Here is an 18,658-nt window from a genome sequence, read left to right as displayed (position 1 = left end):
TTAAGCCAATGGGCTGAGGGGGGAGGGAAGGAGGTGGGGCTTTTCCTAGCCAATCACTGGGCGCGCCCTTGTTGCCGCTCTATGCCGCGCCGCCTCGGCTCGCTGGTCCCAGAAGGCGCCGGGTTTCCCAAGATGGCGGCGGACGTGTCCGTTACTCACCGGCCCCCGCTGAGTCCGGAGTCTGGGGCCGAGGTCGAAGCCGGCGATGCTGCAGAGCGCCGGGCGCCCGAAGAAGAGTTGCCGCCCCTAGATCCAGAAGAGATCCGGAAACGCCTGGAACACACCGAGCGCCAGTTCCGTAACCGCCGCAAGATACTGATCCGGGGCCTCCCGGGGGACGTGACCAACCAGGTATGGGGGGGGCGGTGTGGGATCGTGGCGGGAAATACCACGGTGCGCGTGCGCGGGGGGGAACTGGGCGACACCAACACTGAGGTGCGCGGGGGTCGTTAACCAGGGCGTCCAAGCACCCGATCCACGCAGGATCGGGAGAGACCAAGAGCGGGATGCGGGGCGGGGGGGCTGTGATGAAAGGGGAAACTGACTGTGATGTGAAGGAGGGCGTTGCTAGGGGCGACCACAAGCTTGGGCGACACCAACTGATGGAAGGGGGCGGGGAATGTAAGGGGGCGGACAGCTTTGGCCTTGTTGGGGAATTGTGAATGGGCTAGTACATTGGGCCACGTTTGCCCCCTGCTTGGATGGTGCTTTTCTGCACCCATTCTAGCACAGGATGGCGGGACCTCAAATCTAGACGTTTCAGGACTGACTAGACGTTTCATACCGAGAGTATGCCCCTTCATATCACGCGTGTATTCACTGCTGTCAGATAAATCCGGAAGTTACAGCAGTCTCTGGGTCTCGGCCCCCAAAACCTCAGAATTAACTTGGGAAAATGGGGTCTCCTGTCACCAGCCTACAGATCTAGAGGAAGGAAGTAAGGCCTGTGTTCTGTGGAGCCCCTCGTGGCTAATCTTCCTGCTTGGAGTGCCTTTTTCATGGGGCCAGCATGGGGCAGCGTTTCCCATTGCTCTTTGGACCCAGGGAAATGACATCTATACTGCCCTGCCCTATGGCAGTGAAATAGCTTCTCGCTTCCTGCTGCTGAGATTCCCTGCTCTCTGGCCCATCAGCACACTGCCACTGGCCCTCCCTGCCCATTGGTGGGCATGTAGCTAGTGGGACCCCAGGATTTTGGGAGGGGCTGAATTTGGGGACAGATCGGGGCAGGCATCATTAAGGATGGTCAGGTTTCTTTCTGGGTCCTCCTCCCAGTGTCTACAGTCTCTCAGCTGGGAACACATTTTGTTTCTCCCTCAAGACACACAGTGTGTCTGGCCCCAGCACTTTGCCTTCAAAGCTGGCTTGAGAGGCTGGACACGGTGACTCATGCCTTTAATCCCAGCAGTTTGAAAGGCTGTGAGGCAAGTGGCCCTCTGGAGCCCAAGTGTTTGAGACTAGCCTGGGTAGCCTAGTGAAACCTCTACTCTACAAAAAATTTTAAAAATTAGCCAGGCATGGTAGTGTGTGCTTGCAGTCCCAGCTACTCAGGAGGCTGAGGTGGGAGGATCGCTTGAGCCTAGGAGGTTGAGGCTGCAGTGTGCTATGTTCGTGCCACTGTACTTTAGCCTAGGCGACAGAACAAGACGCTATCTGTTAAAAAAAAAGGAAGAAAACTAAATGAGCTGGCTTGCAAGAGCGACGCCTTGTCAGCAGGAGGAAATTGAGAGGCACCCACACAATGTGGGGCTAAGTATGTGGGCTCTATAGTCAGGTACCCGTAGGCAGCATCCAGCCGCTGTGCTGCCCCCACAATGCAGGTCTCCAGCAGGTCTCTTCACTTTGCCTAGCCTCAGTTTTCTCATGTACAAAATGACTGTTAATATCACTTACACAGTTGCTGGAAACAGTGAATCTTAGAAAAGGAGGTTCATGCAGGTTAAATGACTTCCCTAAAGGCATACTCTTGTTTTTCTTTTGAGGCAGTGTCTCCCTTTGTCGCTCAGGCTGGAGCGCAGTGGCATACTGCAACCTCCGCCTCCCGGGTTCAAGCAATTCTCCCACCTCAGCCTCCCTAGTAGCTAGGATTACAGGTGCGTGCCACCATGCCTGGCTAATTTTTGTATTTTTATTTTTAATTAATTATTTTGAGATAGAGTCTTGCTCTGTTCCAGGATGGCGTGCAGTGATGCCATTTGGCTCACTGCAACCTCCGCCTCCTGTGTTCAAGGTATTCTCCTGCCTCAGCCTCCTGAGTAGTTGGGATTACAGGTGTGTGCCACCATGCCCAGCTAATTTTTATATTTTTTTCACTTTTTTTTCTTTTTATTTTAGGAAAAAAATAGCTCCTGATTAGGAGCTGTAGTCGGCACCGCTGCTGGCAGAGGCAGGTCACTAACCACCTGCATAATTTTTATATTTTTATTAGAGATGGGGTTTCACCATGTTGGCCAGGCTGGTCTTGAACTCCTGACCTCTTTTTTTTTTTTTTTTGAGATGGAGTTTTGCTCTTGTTACCCAGGCTGGAGTACGATGGCGTGATCTCAGCTCACCGCAACCTCCACCTCCTGGGTTCAGGCAATTCTCCTGCCTCAGCCTCCTGAATAGCTGGGATTACAGGCATGTGCCACCATGCCCAGCTAATTTTTTGTATTTTTAGTAGAGACAGGGTTTCACCATGTTGACCAGGATGGTCTCGATCTGTTGACCTCATGATCCACCTGCCTCGGCCTCCCAAAGTGCTGGGATTACAGGCTTGAGCCACCGTGCCCGGCCTGAACTCCTGACCTCTTGATCCACCCCTCCGTGGCCTCCCAAAGTGCTGGGATTATAGGCATGAGTGACTGCACCTGGCCTCATTTTTGTATTTTTAGTAGAGATCGGGTTTCACCATGTTGGCCAGGCTGGTCTCGAACTCCTGACCTCAGGTGATCTACCTGCCTCGGCCTCCCAAAGTGCTGAGATTACAGGCATAAGCGAGCTAAAGGAATTCCCTCTAAGAGCGTGTTGTTGTACTGGGTAATAGCATAGACTGTAGCCAGGTTCTGAATCCCAGCTCTGCCAGGTATGGGCAGAATGACCTTGGCCAAATTATTGCATTGAGCCTCAATTTCCTCATTGGTAAAATGGGGGGTGGTAATTGACCTGCCTTCAGAGCTGGTGGCAACTATGAAGGCAGCACTGGGTTGCTCTCTTCCATTTCTAGTAACTCGGTCTTTTCTCTTCTGTTTCCACAGGAAGTGCATGACCTGCTCCGTGCCTATGAGCTCAAGTATTGTTTTGTGGACAAATATAAAGGGACAGGTTTGTGGGGCCATGGGGTGGGCTAGAGCAGGGGTGATTGTCCCTGAAGGTGGGAGGACCCTGGCCCAGTGTCTGCTGCCCTGAACTGTCGACATTGCTACAGGCCCAGTATTGCCCCCCAGTCCAGCATGACTGGTTGCCCCATCTGCCTGTCACCCTGGGTGCCTATCTTGGGACAGCCTTCATGTCCTCCTGGAGAACATTGGGCTGATTCTTTTCCTACTCCAGTTGCTTGGCATTGAATGAATAATAAACAATGCTTGGCCTTGGGCTCATTCTCTTCCTGCCCCTCTTGGCTCACCCAGCCAGTCACCCAGTTACCCCTACCTGTATAGTCTTTTTTTTGAGACGGAGTCTCACTCTGTCACCCAGGCTAGAGTGCAGTGGCACGATCTCGGCTCACTGCATCCTCCGCCTCCTGGATTCAAGCCATTCTCCTGTCTCAGCCTCCTGAATAGCTGGGATTACAGGCATGTACGACCATACCCGGCAAATTTTTGTATTTTTAGTAGAGATGGGGTTTCACCGTGTTGGCTAGGCCGGTTTTGAACTCCTGACCTCAAGTGATCTGCCCGCCTCAGCCTCCCAAAGTGCTGGGATTACAGGGATGAGTCAGCATGCTCGGCCCTGTGTGGTCTTTTTTAAATGCTCTATTCCTTTGGCTTCCACCTGGGCTGTGCCCCTCCATCTCTGCCTAAATGGCTGCCTTCCCCTGACCACCATGATTTCATGTTGCTACTTGTTTTCTCCCAGGTAGCAAGCTCCAATCTTGCTGCCAGTCTGATCAAACCTACTCCTAACCTTGATCATTCTTTTTTTCTCAAAATCTGAGGCTCCTCCTCATGCTGCCTTAGGAGGATGTGCTTCAGCCTTGCCATCGTCTTCTCGGGTGCCCATGAAGTTCTGGGCTGTTCGCTTGGCCACTGTTCTTTGCTGTCTTCTCTTCTATCCAGGCCCCACCCACGTGGGGTTGGGCAGCTCCCCATTATAGCACTGAGCAGGCTGGGCTGTTGTTGCTGGCCCGCCCACCTTCACAAGCTACTGCTATGTGAAGGTGGGGGGCAGGTTGGCCACGCACAGGAGGGCAGCAACAACAGCCCACTCCTCTACGGAGTGGTCAGCTGCATGAGAATGGGGACAGGTCTTGTCAGCCGTGGTTCCCCCAAGTGGGAGGCCCTCAGTGCCTCATTGGGTGTTTGTGTCCGCCAGGCATTGTGCCCGGCGTTAGACCTCCCAGGGCCTTTGCTTGCAGCCTGTAACATGTGTGGGAAGGAGCGAAGGATAGGTGTCCCTCAGAGACCTACCTGGCAGGCTGGGGTAGTGATTAAAATCTTGGGCCCTGAAGGCAAAAAGACCTTGAGTTTGAATCCTGGTCTGTGGCTGTGGGCAAGTGATTTACCCTTCCTTGGGCTCAGTTTTCTCACCAACAAATTAAGCATGACCGTAATGTGTCTCCTAACATGTTATGACCTGCCTGAGTTGGCCATGGAACCAAATACACTCAAATGCCTAAAAGGCCGGGACAGTGGCTCATACCTGTAATCCCAGCACTCTGGGAGGCCATGGCAGGTGGATCACAAGGTCAAGGGATTGAGACCATTCTGGCCAACATGGTGAAACCCCATCTCTACTAAAAATACAAAAAAAAAAAAAAATTAGCTGGGCATGGTGGCACGCGCCTGTAGTCCCAGCTGCTGGGAAGGCTGAGGCAGCAGAATTACATGATCCCGGGAGGTGGAGGTTGCAGTGAGCTGAGATTGCATCACTGCATTCCAGCCTGGAGACAGAGTGAGACTCTGTCTCAAAAAAAAAAAAAAAAAAAAAAGCCTAAAACACTGGGATTCCAGCGCACAGTAGTAGGCACTTGGTAAACAGTGGCAGGGTCAACAAGTCAAATGTTTGCTGAGCACCTAGTATGCTCTGGCACCAGGGATCCAGATGTCGAGTGACACTTTGGTTCGCATAGTCTCTCAACATGTATTTATTGAGCCTTACTATGTGCCAGGTGCAGGGACATAGCTCTGAACCAGACAGAGACAGTCTGTTCTTGGGAAGAGGATGTTATTCAAACAACTGCAAATATGAAGGTGAAATGGTCCTTGGGGACCAAAAGCTACAGGGCACAGTGGGGACACAAAACCAGGATCTGACACAGGAGCAGTCCGGTTAGGCTTCATGGGAGAAATGACGTTTGAAGTCTGATCTGTGGATGGATACGGGTTAACAGGTGAGGAGGTGGGGCTGAGTGTTCCATGCTCAGGGAACTGCAGCTGCAAAGGCCTCTCTGGAGCTTGCCTGGCATGGTCCAGGGAGCAGTGGCGAGATGAGGGGAGGTCAGTGAACCCACGTAGGCTGCCCTGCACCCTGCAGCTAGAAGCCACCAGATAGGTGCGGAGTGATCGGGTTATCATTTTGAACGAAGCTTCCTGCAGCTGCTGGGTGGATCGCAAATCCGTGGTAGCACGTGGCCTCAGGGTTGAGGGGCACTGGTGGCCTGGAAAGGTGGCAGGGGTGGGCAGTTTGTAGAGTGGGGCTCTGGAGCCTGGCTGCCTGGGTTCAAGTCCAGGCTCCTCTACTCAGGCACAGAGGTGCTGCGCTGGGTCCATTTCTTTGCTGTCAAAATGTTGGTTGTGATGATTAAGTTATATCCATTTGACAGATGAGGAAACTGATAACCCCAAAGCCACCTGGGACTTGGGGCTTAACTCCAGGCTCCAATGAGCATGGGCTTAACTACGGCCCTTGATATCACCTGATTGATCCATGGCATTCTTAGGACAGAGCCAGGCCCACAGTTGGTGGGTGCTGCTGTGGGTACAGGTGGATGCGGGGCTGGGAGAGGGAGAGGGCTTTGTGGAGTCCCTGGTCAGTGGCAGGTGCACTTGTCTGTGTGAGTCACCGAGGCTGGCACCTGTTCAGATCACAGGCACCTGAGATGCCCAGCATTTGCAGGTCCCACCTGGTTTGGAGGGTGGCGGGTGGAGGAGCAGGCCTTTGGGGCTCCACTGACCTGGAGCTGCTCTCCTCCCACCGCAGCCTTTGTGACCCTGCTGAATGGGGAGCAGGCCGAGGCCGCCATCCGCGCTTTTCACCAGAGCCGCCTGCGGGAGCACGAGCTATCAGTGCAGCTGCAGCCCACGGATGCCCTCCTGTGCGTGGCCAACCTGCCCCCCACCTTCACACAGCAGCAGTTCGAGGAGCTGGTGCGGCCCTTTGGCAGCCTGGAGCGCTGCTTCCTGGTCTACAGTGAGCGCACAGGCCACTCCAAGGGCTACGGCTTTGCTGAGTACATGAAGAAGGACTCAGCTGCCCGCGCCAAGTCGGACCTGCTGGGCAAGCCACTGGGCCCGCGCACCCTCTACGTGCACTGGACGGATGCCGGGCAGCTGACGCCTGCCCTTCTCCACTCCCGCTGCCTCTGTGTGGACCGCCTGCCACCTGGCTTCAACGATGTGGATGCTCTGCGCCGGGTGCTGTCGACTGTCCACACCCCCACCTTCTGCCAGGTGAGCCCTATGGAGAGCACTGGGGAGCAGGCACCAGGCCGGAGCACCGGAAGGAGTCATCTTTTTCTTTTTTTTTGAGATAGAATTTCACTTTGTTGCCCAGGCTGGAGTGCAGTGATGCAATCTCATCTCACTGCAAGCAACCTCTGCCCCCCAGGTTAAAGCGATTCTCCTGCCTCAGTCTCCCGAGTAGCTGGGATTACAGGTGCCCGCCACCATGCCCAGCTAATTTTTGAATTTTTTGTAGAGACAGGGTTTTGCCTTGTTGACCAGGCTGGTCTTAAACTCCTGACCTCAGCTGATCCTCCTGCCTTGGCATCGCAAAGTGCTGGGATTACAGGCGTGAGCCACTGTGCCTGGCCAAGGGATTTGAATCCCTGTGCAACCTCCGGCCTTACTGTCCCTCTGTCAGATGCAGAGGAAGTCACCCTTGTAACTGTGGATCTCAAGGCTTGCTCACCACTCACCTCTTCATTTGCTAGTGCCCTCATCAGACCTCCCATGGGGTCCCTGACCCAGGCCAGGCATTGAGGAGGTTGCAGAGGAGCCCACAGTCTATTTGAGCCTTGAGGTCAGAGACTGAGGCTTCACCAGATCCCAGTCCTGCTCTCTAGCTCAGGCCAGTCACTGGCTCTCTGATCTGCAGTTTCCCTTCTCCGTAAGCAGGGACGCAATACTTGCACAATGGGTTGGCAAAACAGTCCCCTGTTCATTCAGGCCACACGTGCCAGACACTTCTGTGTGTGTGCCTTGCCCTGAGACAGAATAGGCCAGACTCACTCTCTAAGAACCCCCAAAAGGTCTTGATCCCCCGAGATCCCGAAGGGGTCATTCCTCCAGCATTCACTGTGGATTCTGAGTAAGTAACCTTCGGTTGCTTCATCCTCTGTCAACCCTGAGAGGCAGATAGCGCATTTCTCATTTTCAGGTGAGGATACCAAGGCACAGAGGGGTCAAGTAACTTGCCCAGGGTTTAATAGCCAGGGTCTGGCAGAGCTGGGATCAGAATGCTGCAGCCTAGCTCCAGAGCCTGGGCCAGCTGAGAGAAGGCCAGGGCAGAGGCTTAGAAGGGATAGTCCTGGCTGGGCAGAGTGACTCAATGCCTGTAACACCAACACTTTGGGAGGCTGAGGTGAACGGATCCCTTCAGCTCAAGAGTTCGAGACCAGCCTGGGCAATATGGTGAAATCCTGTCTGTACAAAAATTCGACAGGTGTGATGGCACGCCTGTGGTCCCAGCTACTTGGGAGGCTGAGGTGGGAGGATCGCTTGATCCTGGAAGTCCAAGGCTGCAGTGAGTCATGATCGCACCACAGCACCATGATGCTACAACCTGGGCAACAGAGCTAGATCTTCATCTCAAAAAGAGAGACAGTCCTGGGCTCAGACCCTCACCTCTGTGGCTTTGAGTGGATCCCTCTCATGTAAGTGGGGTATTGGTGCCCCATTTAAACTAGGTTACTGTTCGGAGGCTGAGGCAGGAGGATCGCTTGAGACCAGGAGTTCAAGACTAGCCTGGGTGAGATAGTGGGACCCCATCTCTATATTTAAAAAACATAACAGGCTGGGTGTGGTGGCTCACGCCTGTGATCCCAGCACTTTGGGAGGCCGAGGTAGGTGGACCACTTGAGATCAGGGGTTTAAGGTCAGCCTGGCCAACATGCGGATACCCTGTTTCTACTAAAAATACAAAAAAATTAGCTGGGTGTGGTGATGCAGGCCCGTAATCCCAGCTACTCTGGAGGCTGAGGCAGGAGAATAGCTTGAACCTGAGAGGCAGAGGTTGCAGTGATCCAAGATTGCGCCACTGCACTTCAGCTTGGGAGACAGAGTGAGACTTGAGACTCCATCTCAAGAAAAGAAAAAAGGCCAGGAGTGGTGGCTCACACCTATAATCCCAGCACTTTGGGAGGCCAAGTCGGGTAAATCACCTGAGATTAGGAGTTTGAGACCAGCCTGACCAACATGGTGAAACCCTGTCCCAAAAAATAAATAAATAAATCAACAACAAGAAAAACAGCAGGGTGCAGTGGTCAAAAGTTCAAGACCAGCCTGGCTAACATGAACCCCATCTCTACTAAAAATATAAAAAAAAAGTAGCCAGGTATGGTGGTGTGTGCCTGTAATCCCAGCTACCAAGAGGCCGAGGCACGAGAATCACTTGAACCCAGGAGGTGGTGGTTACAGTGAGTCCTTCGCATCACTGCACTCCAGCTTGGGTGACACTGCTAAACTTTGTCTCAAAAAAAAAAAAAAAAAAAAATGGATATGATTATGGGAGGTCCATGCCTAGACCTTGGCACAGAGCATGGGCAGAGGTGAAGGGGTGCTACCTATACCTTCCCCACCCCGGTAGTCGACAAGTGCAGGGGCTCAGGCCCAACTATTTCCCACAGCACTGCTACCTTCTTGGCCACTGTCTGGAACGAGAGCCCTTCCTTTCACCTCATGGATGTCCTGGAAGAGCAAAAAAAAGAAAAGAGAGCCCTTCCTTCCCTACCCCTTGCTGATTGTCTCTTATTTTGTTTTTGAGACACATTCTTCCTCTGTCGCCCACACTGGAGTGCAGTGGTTGGATCTCGGCTTACTACAACCTCCACCTCCTGGATTCAAGTGATTCTCCTGCCTCAGCCTCCCGAGTAGCTGGGACTACAGGCTCATGCCACCACACCCAGCTAATTTTTTGTATTTTTAGTAGAGACAGGTTTTCACCGTACTGGTCAGGATGGTCTCAATCACCTGACCTCCTGATTCGCCCGCCTCGGCCTCCCAAAGTGCTGGGATTAGAGGTGTGAGTAACCGCGCCTGGCCTTTTTATTTTTATTTTTTAAGCAACAGGGTCTTGCTCTGTCCTTGGAGTGCAGTGGCTCAGTCATAGCTCACTATAACCCTGAATTCCTGGGCTTAAGCAATATTCCCGCCCCAGCTGGATCTGTAGCCTGGCGCCACCTCATCCAGCTGTAGCACTGTTTCTTGGGACAGCCATCACCACCACCCTGATGTGGCCGGTCCCGTGAAGGCCGTCAGTCTGGCCTTGTCTGATCCCAGCTCTAAGACTGTGGCCTGGACAAGGGTCTATTTGTCTCTGAGCCCCAGTTTTCTCTCCTACAAAGTAGGGGTGCTGACAGTGCCTGCCTTTTTTCTTTTTTTTTTTGAGATGGAGTCTCACTCTGTTGCCCAGGCTGGAGGGTAGCGGTGTGATCTCAGCTTGCTGTAACCTCCGCCTCTTGAGTTCAAGTGATTCTCCTGCCTCAGCCTCCCAAGGAGCTGAGATTACAGGCATGCACCACCACACCTGGCTAATTTTTTATTTTTAGTAGAGATGGGGTTTTGCCACATTGGTCAGGCTGGTCTTGAACTCCGACCTCAAATGACCTGCCCACCTTGGCCTCCCAAAGTGCTGGGATTACAGACAGCCTGGAACCCAAGCTCGGAAGCCACCTGCTTCAGCCACAGGCTGGGCTTCTCCCCTCCCAGCCCTAGCTACCGTGTCCTTGGCCTGAGGCTGGCCATTGGGCAGCACTCCAAAGCCATGTGCCTCTTCCCGCACTTTGCACCTTGGTGTACTCTGAAGTCCCAAGTCCCTCTGTGGACTTGGCTTTGGTGGTGAGGCGGCTCCCAGCTCTGCCCTCCCTCCAGCTGCGTGGCCTTGGGTGCACTGACCTCTCTGTGCCTCATTCGCCTTCTCTGAGAAATGGGTATGATGCAGCCTCCCAGGGTCATTGGGAAGATCAGATGAGCTGATGCAGGAACGAGGGACAGGACAGAGCCTGGTGTGGAGTTCACCCCCGACATCTCGTTACAGTTGTCACTTCCTGGGGTGGTACAGTCACGCTGCCCAGGTGCTCATGACTGTCTGCCTTCCCCCCGCAGCTGGCATGTGGCCAGGACGGGCAGCTGAAGGGCTTTGCGGTGCTGGAGTATGAAACGGCTGAGATGGCGGAGGAGGCGCAGCAGCGGGCGGATGGCCTGGCCCTGGGAGGCAGCCACCTTCGAGTCTCCTTCTGCGCCCCTGGGCCCCCCGGCCGCAGCATGCTGGCCGCACTCATCGCTGCCCAGGCCACGGTGAGCGTGTGCGGGTAGGGGTGGCAGTGGGGATGGGCGCCCCATGGGGATGTGAGGGCCCCGGCAGCACGCTGAGCTGGTTCTGCCCTTCCCACAGGCCCTCAATCGGGGGAAGGGGCTCCTCCCTGAGCCCAACATCCTGCAGCTGCTCAACAACCTTGGCCCGTCCGCCTCCCTCCAGCTGCTGCTCAACCCCCTGCTCCACGGCAGCACCGGGGGGAAGCAGGGTAAGTCGGGGCTGGGCAAGGGCCCAGTGTGCAGAACACGGGCTTCAGCCCTGTCCCCGGCACTCCCCAAAACTGCTCATCTCGGCCCCAGTGACTGGAGCCCCAGGAGTAGGGCTGAGGGGGAGGGTGGAGTCGTGGGGGGAGCTGCTGCTGTCCACAGCTGGAGGCCAGGACCAGGGCCACACAGCGGCCTGCAGTGAGGTGGGTGCTGGCTATCAGGGGCCACCCTTTACTGGAGTAGCCACTGTCCGTTCTAGGCCCTTCCTTTGGGCAAGTCCACTGCCTACCCCACCCATGCCTCAGAGCGTCAGTTTCCTGCCCCATCAATGGGTTCATCAGGGCTGTGTGTTACGAGGCAGGAGGGAGGACACGGGCACCCCTGCCCATGCCCCTGTGTCTCCCTCCAGGCCTCCTGGGTGCTCCCCCAGCCATGCCGCTGCTCAATGGACCAGCCCTGTCCACAGCGCTGTTGCAACTCGCCCTGCAGACCCAGAGCCAGAAGGTAACACACATGTCCCCCTCACCCACTGCTTCACAGCCCCTCCACACTCTTTGCAACACAGCTGGCGTGATCGGTGGAGTGGAGGGGACCTCTGGCTGTGCCCTGGGAGCCCAGAACCAGGGTGAAGCTGACTCCCCCCAGCTCCTGCCTTTCCCACCCACATCCCCAAACCCTCCCGCAATGGCTCATGACAGGGTTTGCCTTCTTTCCCTCCATTCTGGAGAGGGCCCCTGGCCTTGGTGCCTGGGGTTGGGTCAGGGGACCTGGACACGCCCATTTACAGCCTGTAACTGGGTGTGGGCCGGGAGCACTGCTTTAGGGCACCAGGTTGTGAATAGACTCTGCTCGGACGCTCCCCTGTGGAAGAGCCACCTGGAGAAGAAACTCCAGGCCCACTCCCTCATTGTGCTTGCATGCACACACACACACACACACACACACACACACACACACACATCACACATATAAACACAGGTATACACAGACTCACAAAGATGCTATACACACACAGAGACACACACATAAAGACGCTGTACACAAAGAGGCTATACACACAAAGAGACATAGACAAAAATGCTATACACACAGACATAGACACACAAAGACGCTATACATACACAGACAGATACACAAAGATGCTGTGCACACACAAAGATGCTCTACACACAGACATAGACACACAAAGATGCTATACACACAGACATAGACACACAGACGCTGTACACAAAGATGCTGTACAGACACACAGAGACGCTGTACACAAAGATGCTATACACACAGACATAGACACACAGACGCTGTACACAAAGATGCTATACAGACACAGACACACAGACGCTGTACACAAAGATGCTATACACACAGACATAGACACACAAAGACGCTATACACACACAGAGACAGACACAAAGATGCTATACACACAGAGACAGACACACAAAGACGCTATACTCACAGACATAGACACACAAAGACGCTGTACACAAAGATGCTATACAGACACAGACACACAGATGCTGTACACAAAGATGCTATACACAGACATAGACATACAAAGATGCTATACACACAAAGACGCTATACACACACAGAGACAGACACACAAAGATGCTATACACAGACATAGACACACAAAGACGCTGTACACAAAGATGCTATACACACACAGAGACAGACACAAAGATGCTGTACACAATGATGCTATACACATACACAAAGACGCTGTACACAAAGATGCTATATACACAGACACACAAAGACGCTGTACACACAGAGACATAGACACACAAAGACGCTATACACAGATGATATACACAGAGACAGACACACAAAGACGCTGTACACAAAGATGCTATACACACAGGCACAAAGATGCTGTACACACAAAGAGACATAGACACACAAAGACGCTATACACAGATGCTATACACACAGACACAGACACACAAAGATGCTATACACACAAAGACATAGACACAAAAAGATGCTGTACACACAGAGACATAGACACACAAAGACGCTATACACACACAAAGATGCTATACACACAGAGACAGACACACAAAGACATAGACACACAAAGATGCTATACACACAGAGACAGACACAAAGACACTATACACAAAGATGCTATACACACACAGATATAGACACACAAAGACATAAGACAAAGGCATGTGTAGACGCAGACACAGACACGAGAGATTCACAGACACACAGAAACAAAGACACAGATCTACATGCACAGACACACACAGATCCACAAACACACTCGTGCTCCACCTTGTCTGGTGTCTGGATTCTATAAGTCAGTAGCATCGGTGTATCTGTGTCTGGTGGTAACTGACAGTATATAAGCTTGTGAGTCTGGCCTTCTGTGACTAAAAGTGGCTGAAATCCTGTGTGGCTGTCCCACTACATATGGCTGCAGTTGATACTGTGCTGTGATCATCAGCTAGGGTACTGGGGCCAGATGCTCAGGAGACCCTCGGTCACCATGGCTGATGGAATGAGTGATGGGGGTGGAGGGTGATGGGCAGTGGGGAACCCCACGCCTGTCTGCCCAGGACTGGCCGTGCCCTGGAGTCTGGATGTGTCTGCCAAGACTCTGGGCCACCCCACCCTCATCTGCAGCTGTCTGTGCTCTGTCCCTAGAAGCCCGGCATTCTGGGAGACTCACCCCTGGGCGCCCTGCAACCTGGGGCCCAGCCGGCCAACCCCCTCCTTGGGGAGCTGCCTGCAGGTAATGCAGACCCCACCCACAGTGTCCCCTACGCCCTTCCCCTTCCTTCCCTGCTATGTGGCCTTGGGCAAATGACCCAACCTCTGTGGGTCCCAGCGCCCTAGTCCCGTCAGTTGGGTGTCCCCCACCCCAGGCCCAGGCATGAGCTCTGTTCAGTGGCCAGCATGGATTTGTCCCTTGAGCAGTGGGCCCTGGTCCAGGTGGGAGCTGGAGAGCCCTAGGGAGAGGGGTCTTGTGTGCCTGGGCCCCTGAAATCCTCCTTCCCTCCCTAGGAGGGGGCCTGCCCCCGGAGCTGCCACCCCGGCGAGGGAAGCCACCACCCCTGCTGCCATGCGTGCTTGGCCCTGCTGGGGGTGACCGGGAGTCCCTGGGCCTGGGTCCCCCAGCGGCCCGGCTCACTCCTCCCCCTGCCCCCATGGGGCTCCGAGGCTCTGGCCTCAGAGGCCTCCAGAAAGACAGTGGGCCTCTGCCGACGCCCCCTGGGGTAAGGCCCTGCCCTGCGCGCGGCACCACACAAGCCTCCTGTTCCGAAGGGTCACCTCTCCTGGGTGCCTTCTCGAATCCAGCCCTCCCACTGCAGGTCTCACTGCTGGGGGAGCCCCCCAAGGACTACCGGATTCCCCTGAATCCCTACCTGAACCTACATAGCCTGCTCCCGGCCAGCAACCTGGCGGGTAAGGAGGTCCAGGGCTGGGGAGGCGCCGGGAGAAGCCGCCACCCAGCTGAGGGCCCCCCACCTAACCCCCCAGCCCCTGGAGGTGGCAGCAGCAGCAGCAGCAAAGCCTTCCAGCTCAAGTCCCGCCTGCTCAGCCCCCTCAGCAGCACCCGCCTGCCCCCCGAACCAGGGCTCTCTGACAGCTACGGCTTTGACTACCCCTCGGTGAGTACGTGGCTGTGGCTCTCTGTCCCCTGAGGCCAAATCATTTTCCAAATTGATATTTCTCTATGACTGACTGGGCTAGGCCACATGCTAGAGAGGCAGCAGGGAGTATGCTGAATATGGTCTCTTTTCTTTTTAGAGACAGGGTCTCCTTCTGTTGCCTGGGCTGGAGGTGGGTGGTGTGATCATAGGTCACTGCAGCCTCTGCAGTCTCAGCCTCCTGGGCTCAAGCAGTCCTCGAACCTCAGCCTCCCAAGGAGCTGGGACCACAGGCATGTGCCACCATGCCCAGCTAATTTTTAAATTTTTGATAGAGATGGTATCTCACTGTGTTGTCCAGGCTGGTCTCAAACTACTGACCTCAAGTTGGCTGCCCGCCTCAGCCTCCCAAAGTGCTGGGATTATAGGCAAGAGCCACCATGCCTGGCCTCATGCCCTTAGTTTCCTGCTTCTGCACAGCAGCCCCTGCTTCCTGTCCATCTGCCTGTCTGTCCATTCCGAAGACCTGGAGGATCTTTCATCTCAGTCTATCTGTCATCCTGCATCTGTTTGTCATCTTTCTCTCCTGAGAGGCCATACTGTCTCTCCCCAGATAAAGGGCTTACCCTTTCTTTCCCTCTCTCCCATCTTTGATTCCTGTCTGTACCCCTGGGGATTTGGTCCTTCTATGATGCCAACCTCCTTCGCAGGTCAGAAATTGCAAACTGGCCACCCACGTGCCACCTGGGCTATGTTTGGTCCCCGCTGGGTTTCAAACAAATAACCAAATTAATGCCAACACAGGAGAACTGCAGGAATGCACACAGCTCAAATTCCCAGCTTGCCTGGAAAACTCCAAACACCCAGGCCCATGGGGCACCCCCCTGTACAGCAGCCATCCCTGGCTGGAGCTGAGCTGCATCCAGCCCCAAATTTGCCCCCTCCTAGTCCCAGAGTGGTATCTCCCTGACAGCTCTGCATGGAGTTCAGCTGGGACATACCCCAACCCAAAGTGCTTCTCCCACTTTCATTCAGGACATGGGACCTCGGCGGCTCTTCTCCCACCCACGGGAACCAGCTCTTGGGCCTCACGGACCCAGTCGACACAAGGTAAGGGCCATCCTGGTATGGCGTGTGTAGCAATCAGCTTTTACTGCATGACAAGCCAGCTGTGCCATGACCTAATAGCCTAGAAGAGCAGACCTTGTATTTTCTGTGTTCTTTGTGGGTTATTTTGAGACAGGATCTCACTGTGTTGCCCAGACTGGAGTGCAGTAGCTCCATCATAGCTCACTGTGGCCTCGAACTCCTCTCAAGCGATCCTCTCACCTCAGCCTCCTGAGTAGCTGGGGCCATAGCGACTCACCACCATGATGACTAATTTTTGTACTTTTTGTGGAGATGAAGTCTCCCTATGTTGCCCAGGCTGGTCTGGACCTCCTAGGATCACAGGCATGCTATGCCAGGCATTGTATTACTTCTTGCTACTCTGCAGGGCAGTGGGCAGTCCCCTCCACTCTCCTGGGCCTCAGTGAGCTATATGGCCTCACATATTTGGTGTCCAGAGGCTGCACAGTGTCTCTATGCCCATTCGTGCAGTGTTGATCCCCGGGTTCCTGGAGGAGGAAGAGGAGGCTGGCACCCACATGCCAGCTCTCTTTACTCCTATTAGCCGAAGCTAGTCTTTGCAGAGTCCAGAATCATTTGGGAGGATCCTGTGCAAAGGGCTGCGTCCTACAGTTGTCTGCTTCACTCCACCGACCCTTCTTCTGCAGATGTCCCCCCCGCCCAGTGGCTTCAGCGAACGGAGCAGTGGTGGGAGTGGCGGGGGGCCCCTGTCTCACTTCTATTCAGGCTCGCCCACTTCCTACTTCACCAGCGGCCTGCAGGCTGGCCTCAAGCAAAGCCACCTCAGCAAGGTGAGGAGCCTCTCTGGCTGAGCAGGGCCCCCTGGGACAGCCAGGATTCGGGGGCACCTGCTACCGGGGCTCTGTGACCTTCAGTGCCTAGGCCAAAGCTGGGGTAGTGGCAGGGGTCTGTCTTGCTCAGGGTAGAGTAGAAACAGCCTGTCGTCCTCCATCCACCCCTGTGCGTTAAGCACCCAGCACTGCCAGCCTTCCAGGCTTTCTGGTACTTCCTCCCTCTATAGCCCCGGCTATGGGTGCTATTGGCCCCATTTGACAGATGAGAAAACTGAGGCTCAGATAAAATCGAGCAATCAGCCCCAGGTCTCATAGGTAGAAAGTAGCAGAAGCAAAATTTGAACCTGAAACCCCTCGAACCCCCCACTTTTCCTTGGGTAGAGGGTTGCTTCCTCCGGCCCCCAGGGAGTGACCTGTCCTCCCACCCTCCATTTCTCCCAGGCAATTGGCTCTTCACCGATGGGCTCCGGAGAAGGGCTCCTGGGCCTCGGCCCTGGGCCTAATGGTCACAGCCACCTGCTGAAGGTACGGGCAGGGGGTAGGGACATGCAGGGCTGGGGAGCCCCAGTCCCCCGGCGGCCCCTGACCTGCCCTGCCCTGCCCTCTGTCTCCAGACCCCACTGGGTGGCCAGAAACGCAGCTTTGCCCACCTGCTGCCCTCCCCCGAGCCCAGCCCAGAAGGCAGCTATGTGGGCCAGCACTCCCAGGGCCTTGGCGGCCACTACGCAGACTCCTACCTGAAGCGGAAGAGGATTTTCTAAGTGGCTGGTGCCAGAGATAACTCAAGGGCCTGCACCAAATCGCTTTTGGGTTTTCTGGTGTTTTGTTTTGTGTTTTTTTAAACCATCTTCTCTCTTTCGGTAATAGAAAAATCTCTGACTTTACTGACCAACCAGCCGGAGCCCCAGGAGCCCAAGTGGTATGGGGGAGTCTGGAGGCTTCACTGTGCCTCTGGCCCGCTCCCACGCTGAAACCCTGCAGCCTTAAGAGAGAGGGGCCCCGGCCTGCTCTCCCCTCCCCTCCCCTCACCTCCTCTGCTGTGCCCGTCTCTCTGGAGCCCTCCTGCTTCCGTTGCTCCTGTAATTTTGGCCTTTTGAGTGCCTTGGAGGTTTCCCTCACCTCCCGTGAGGATACAGAGGCTGTCTCCTTTTTTTAACTTTGACAGCTGACTTCTGCTTCCTTTTCTAATTTTTATTCTTCAACCCCCAGCTCTGATTCTTTCAAGGTCCGGCCTGTCCGGGCCACCATTCCACACTTCACGGTTCAAAACAGCTCTTTTTCCCACATCTGCTGCAGGCATGCTGTCTCCTGTCCCTGCCTGCCCATCTGGCCTGTACCCCAGCCCGGGGGTCCCTGCCACAACCCCCTCCCCTTCTGATGCCTTAAAAGCTGGGCCCCAGGCCCTGCTGGCCAGAGCCACAGATGTGGAGCTCTGGGAGCTTGACTATGGACCAAACAGCCCTGGCCTAGGTATCGGGCCACCCTACCCAAGATCTCCACCCTGGGGATAGTAGAAGGCCAAAGCCTTCATCTTGCTGAACCAGCCCCATCACCCCTTCCTGCCTGGGACTCGGTGCAGAGATGGGCTTTCTCTGCCAGTCCCCCTTACGTCTGTCTGTGGGAGTCGGGCATTGTATCCATCTCCCGGAGCCTCTGCTGTCACCCCCTTGTTGAAGATGAATTCTTGAAATCTGCCTGCCTGCCACAGGCCAGAGCCCTGAAGCTGGCCTCCTTTCAGCCCAGTGCCAGAAACCAGCACTCCATGCAGATAAGCTCTGGGTCTGTCCACCAGCAGGACCTGTCAACCTGAGGTGACCCTGGGCCCTGCCGCAGGCCAACTGGGCCACCAGCTTCCCTCCCCTGATTCTGGTGACCCACATCCACTCCATGGGGATTTTTCCCCCCCAACCCCAATCTCCCCACATGGACCTTTGCTGAATTAAAGTTTGTAAGTAAATGGTTTTAAAGAAATCAAAGCTGGCTGGTTCTTGGAACAAACAGTGGGTTTGAGTGGGAGGTTTGGGATGGCCCC

The 18,658-nt window shown here is 54.8% G+C and overlaps 1 protein-coding gene across 4 annotated transcripts; it reads left to right on the top strand.

The window, feature by feature from the left end:
- The first annotated feature begins 110 nt into the window (after positions 1 to 110).
- On the top strand, positions 111 to 18,597 carry RAVER1 (ribonucleoprotein, PTB binding 1). Of its 4 annotated transcripts, XM_035287454.3 has the most exons (14): positions 111 to 351; positions 3,237 to 3,303; positions 6,340 to 6,809; positions 10,683 to 10,874; positions 10,972 to 11,101; positions 11,509 to 11,603; positions 13,758 to 13,845; positions 14,118 to 14,329; positions 14,426 to 14,519; positions 14,595 to 14,725; positions 15,740 to 15,814; positions 16,480 to 16,623; positions 17,068 to 17,151; positions 17,241 to 18,597. In XM_035287454.3, the coding sequence occupies exons 1-14, from the start codon at positions 133 to 135 to the stop codon at positions 17,385 to 17,387; spliced, it is 2,148 nt and encodes a 715-aa protein (XP_035143345.2). In that variant the 5' UTR covers positions 111 to 132; the 3' UTR covers positions 17,388 to 18,597. The 4 variants fall into 4 exon arrangements, with proteins under 4 accessions (XP_035143345.2, XP_078216684.1, XP_035143343.2 ...); XM_078360558.1 differs by lacking the exon at positions 14,118 to 14,329 and having other exon boundaries at positions 14,412 to 14,519; XM_035287452.3 differs by having other exon boundaries at positions 14,426 to 14,725.
- The last annotated feature ends 61 nt before the right edge of the window (positions 18,598 to 18,658 follow it).

The sequence above is a fragment of the Callithrix jacchus genome, chromosome 22 (assembly GCF_049354715.1).
Source record: "Callithrix jacchus isolate 240 chromosome 22, calJac240_pri, whole genome shotgun sequence".
Lineage (NCBI taxonomy): Eukaryota > Metazoa > Chordata > Mammalia > Primates > Cebidae > Callithrix > Callithrix jacchus.
This window is presented reverse-complemented; position numbering and strand designations above follow the sequence as displayed.

Bases quoted from the DNA above. Each gene is read 5' to 3' on its own strand.
- RAVER1 (XM_035287452.3), top strand. From the start codon at position 133: ATGGCGGCGGACGTGTCCGTTACTCACCGGCCCCCGCTGAGTCCGGAG. The intron at 3,304-6,339 runs GTTTGTGGGGCC...CTCCCACCGCAG, and splicing joins GGACAAATATAAAGGGACAG to CCTTTGTGACCCTGCTGAAT. The intron at 16,624-17,067 runs GTGAGGAGCCTC...CATTTCTCCCAG, and splicing joins AGCAAAGCCACCTCAGCAAG to GCAATTGGCTCTTCACCGAT.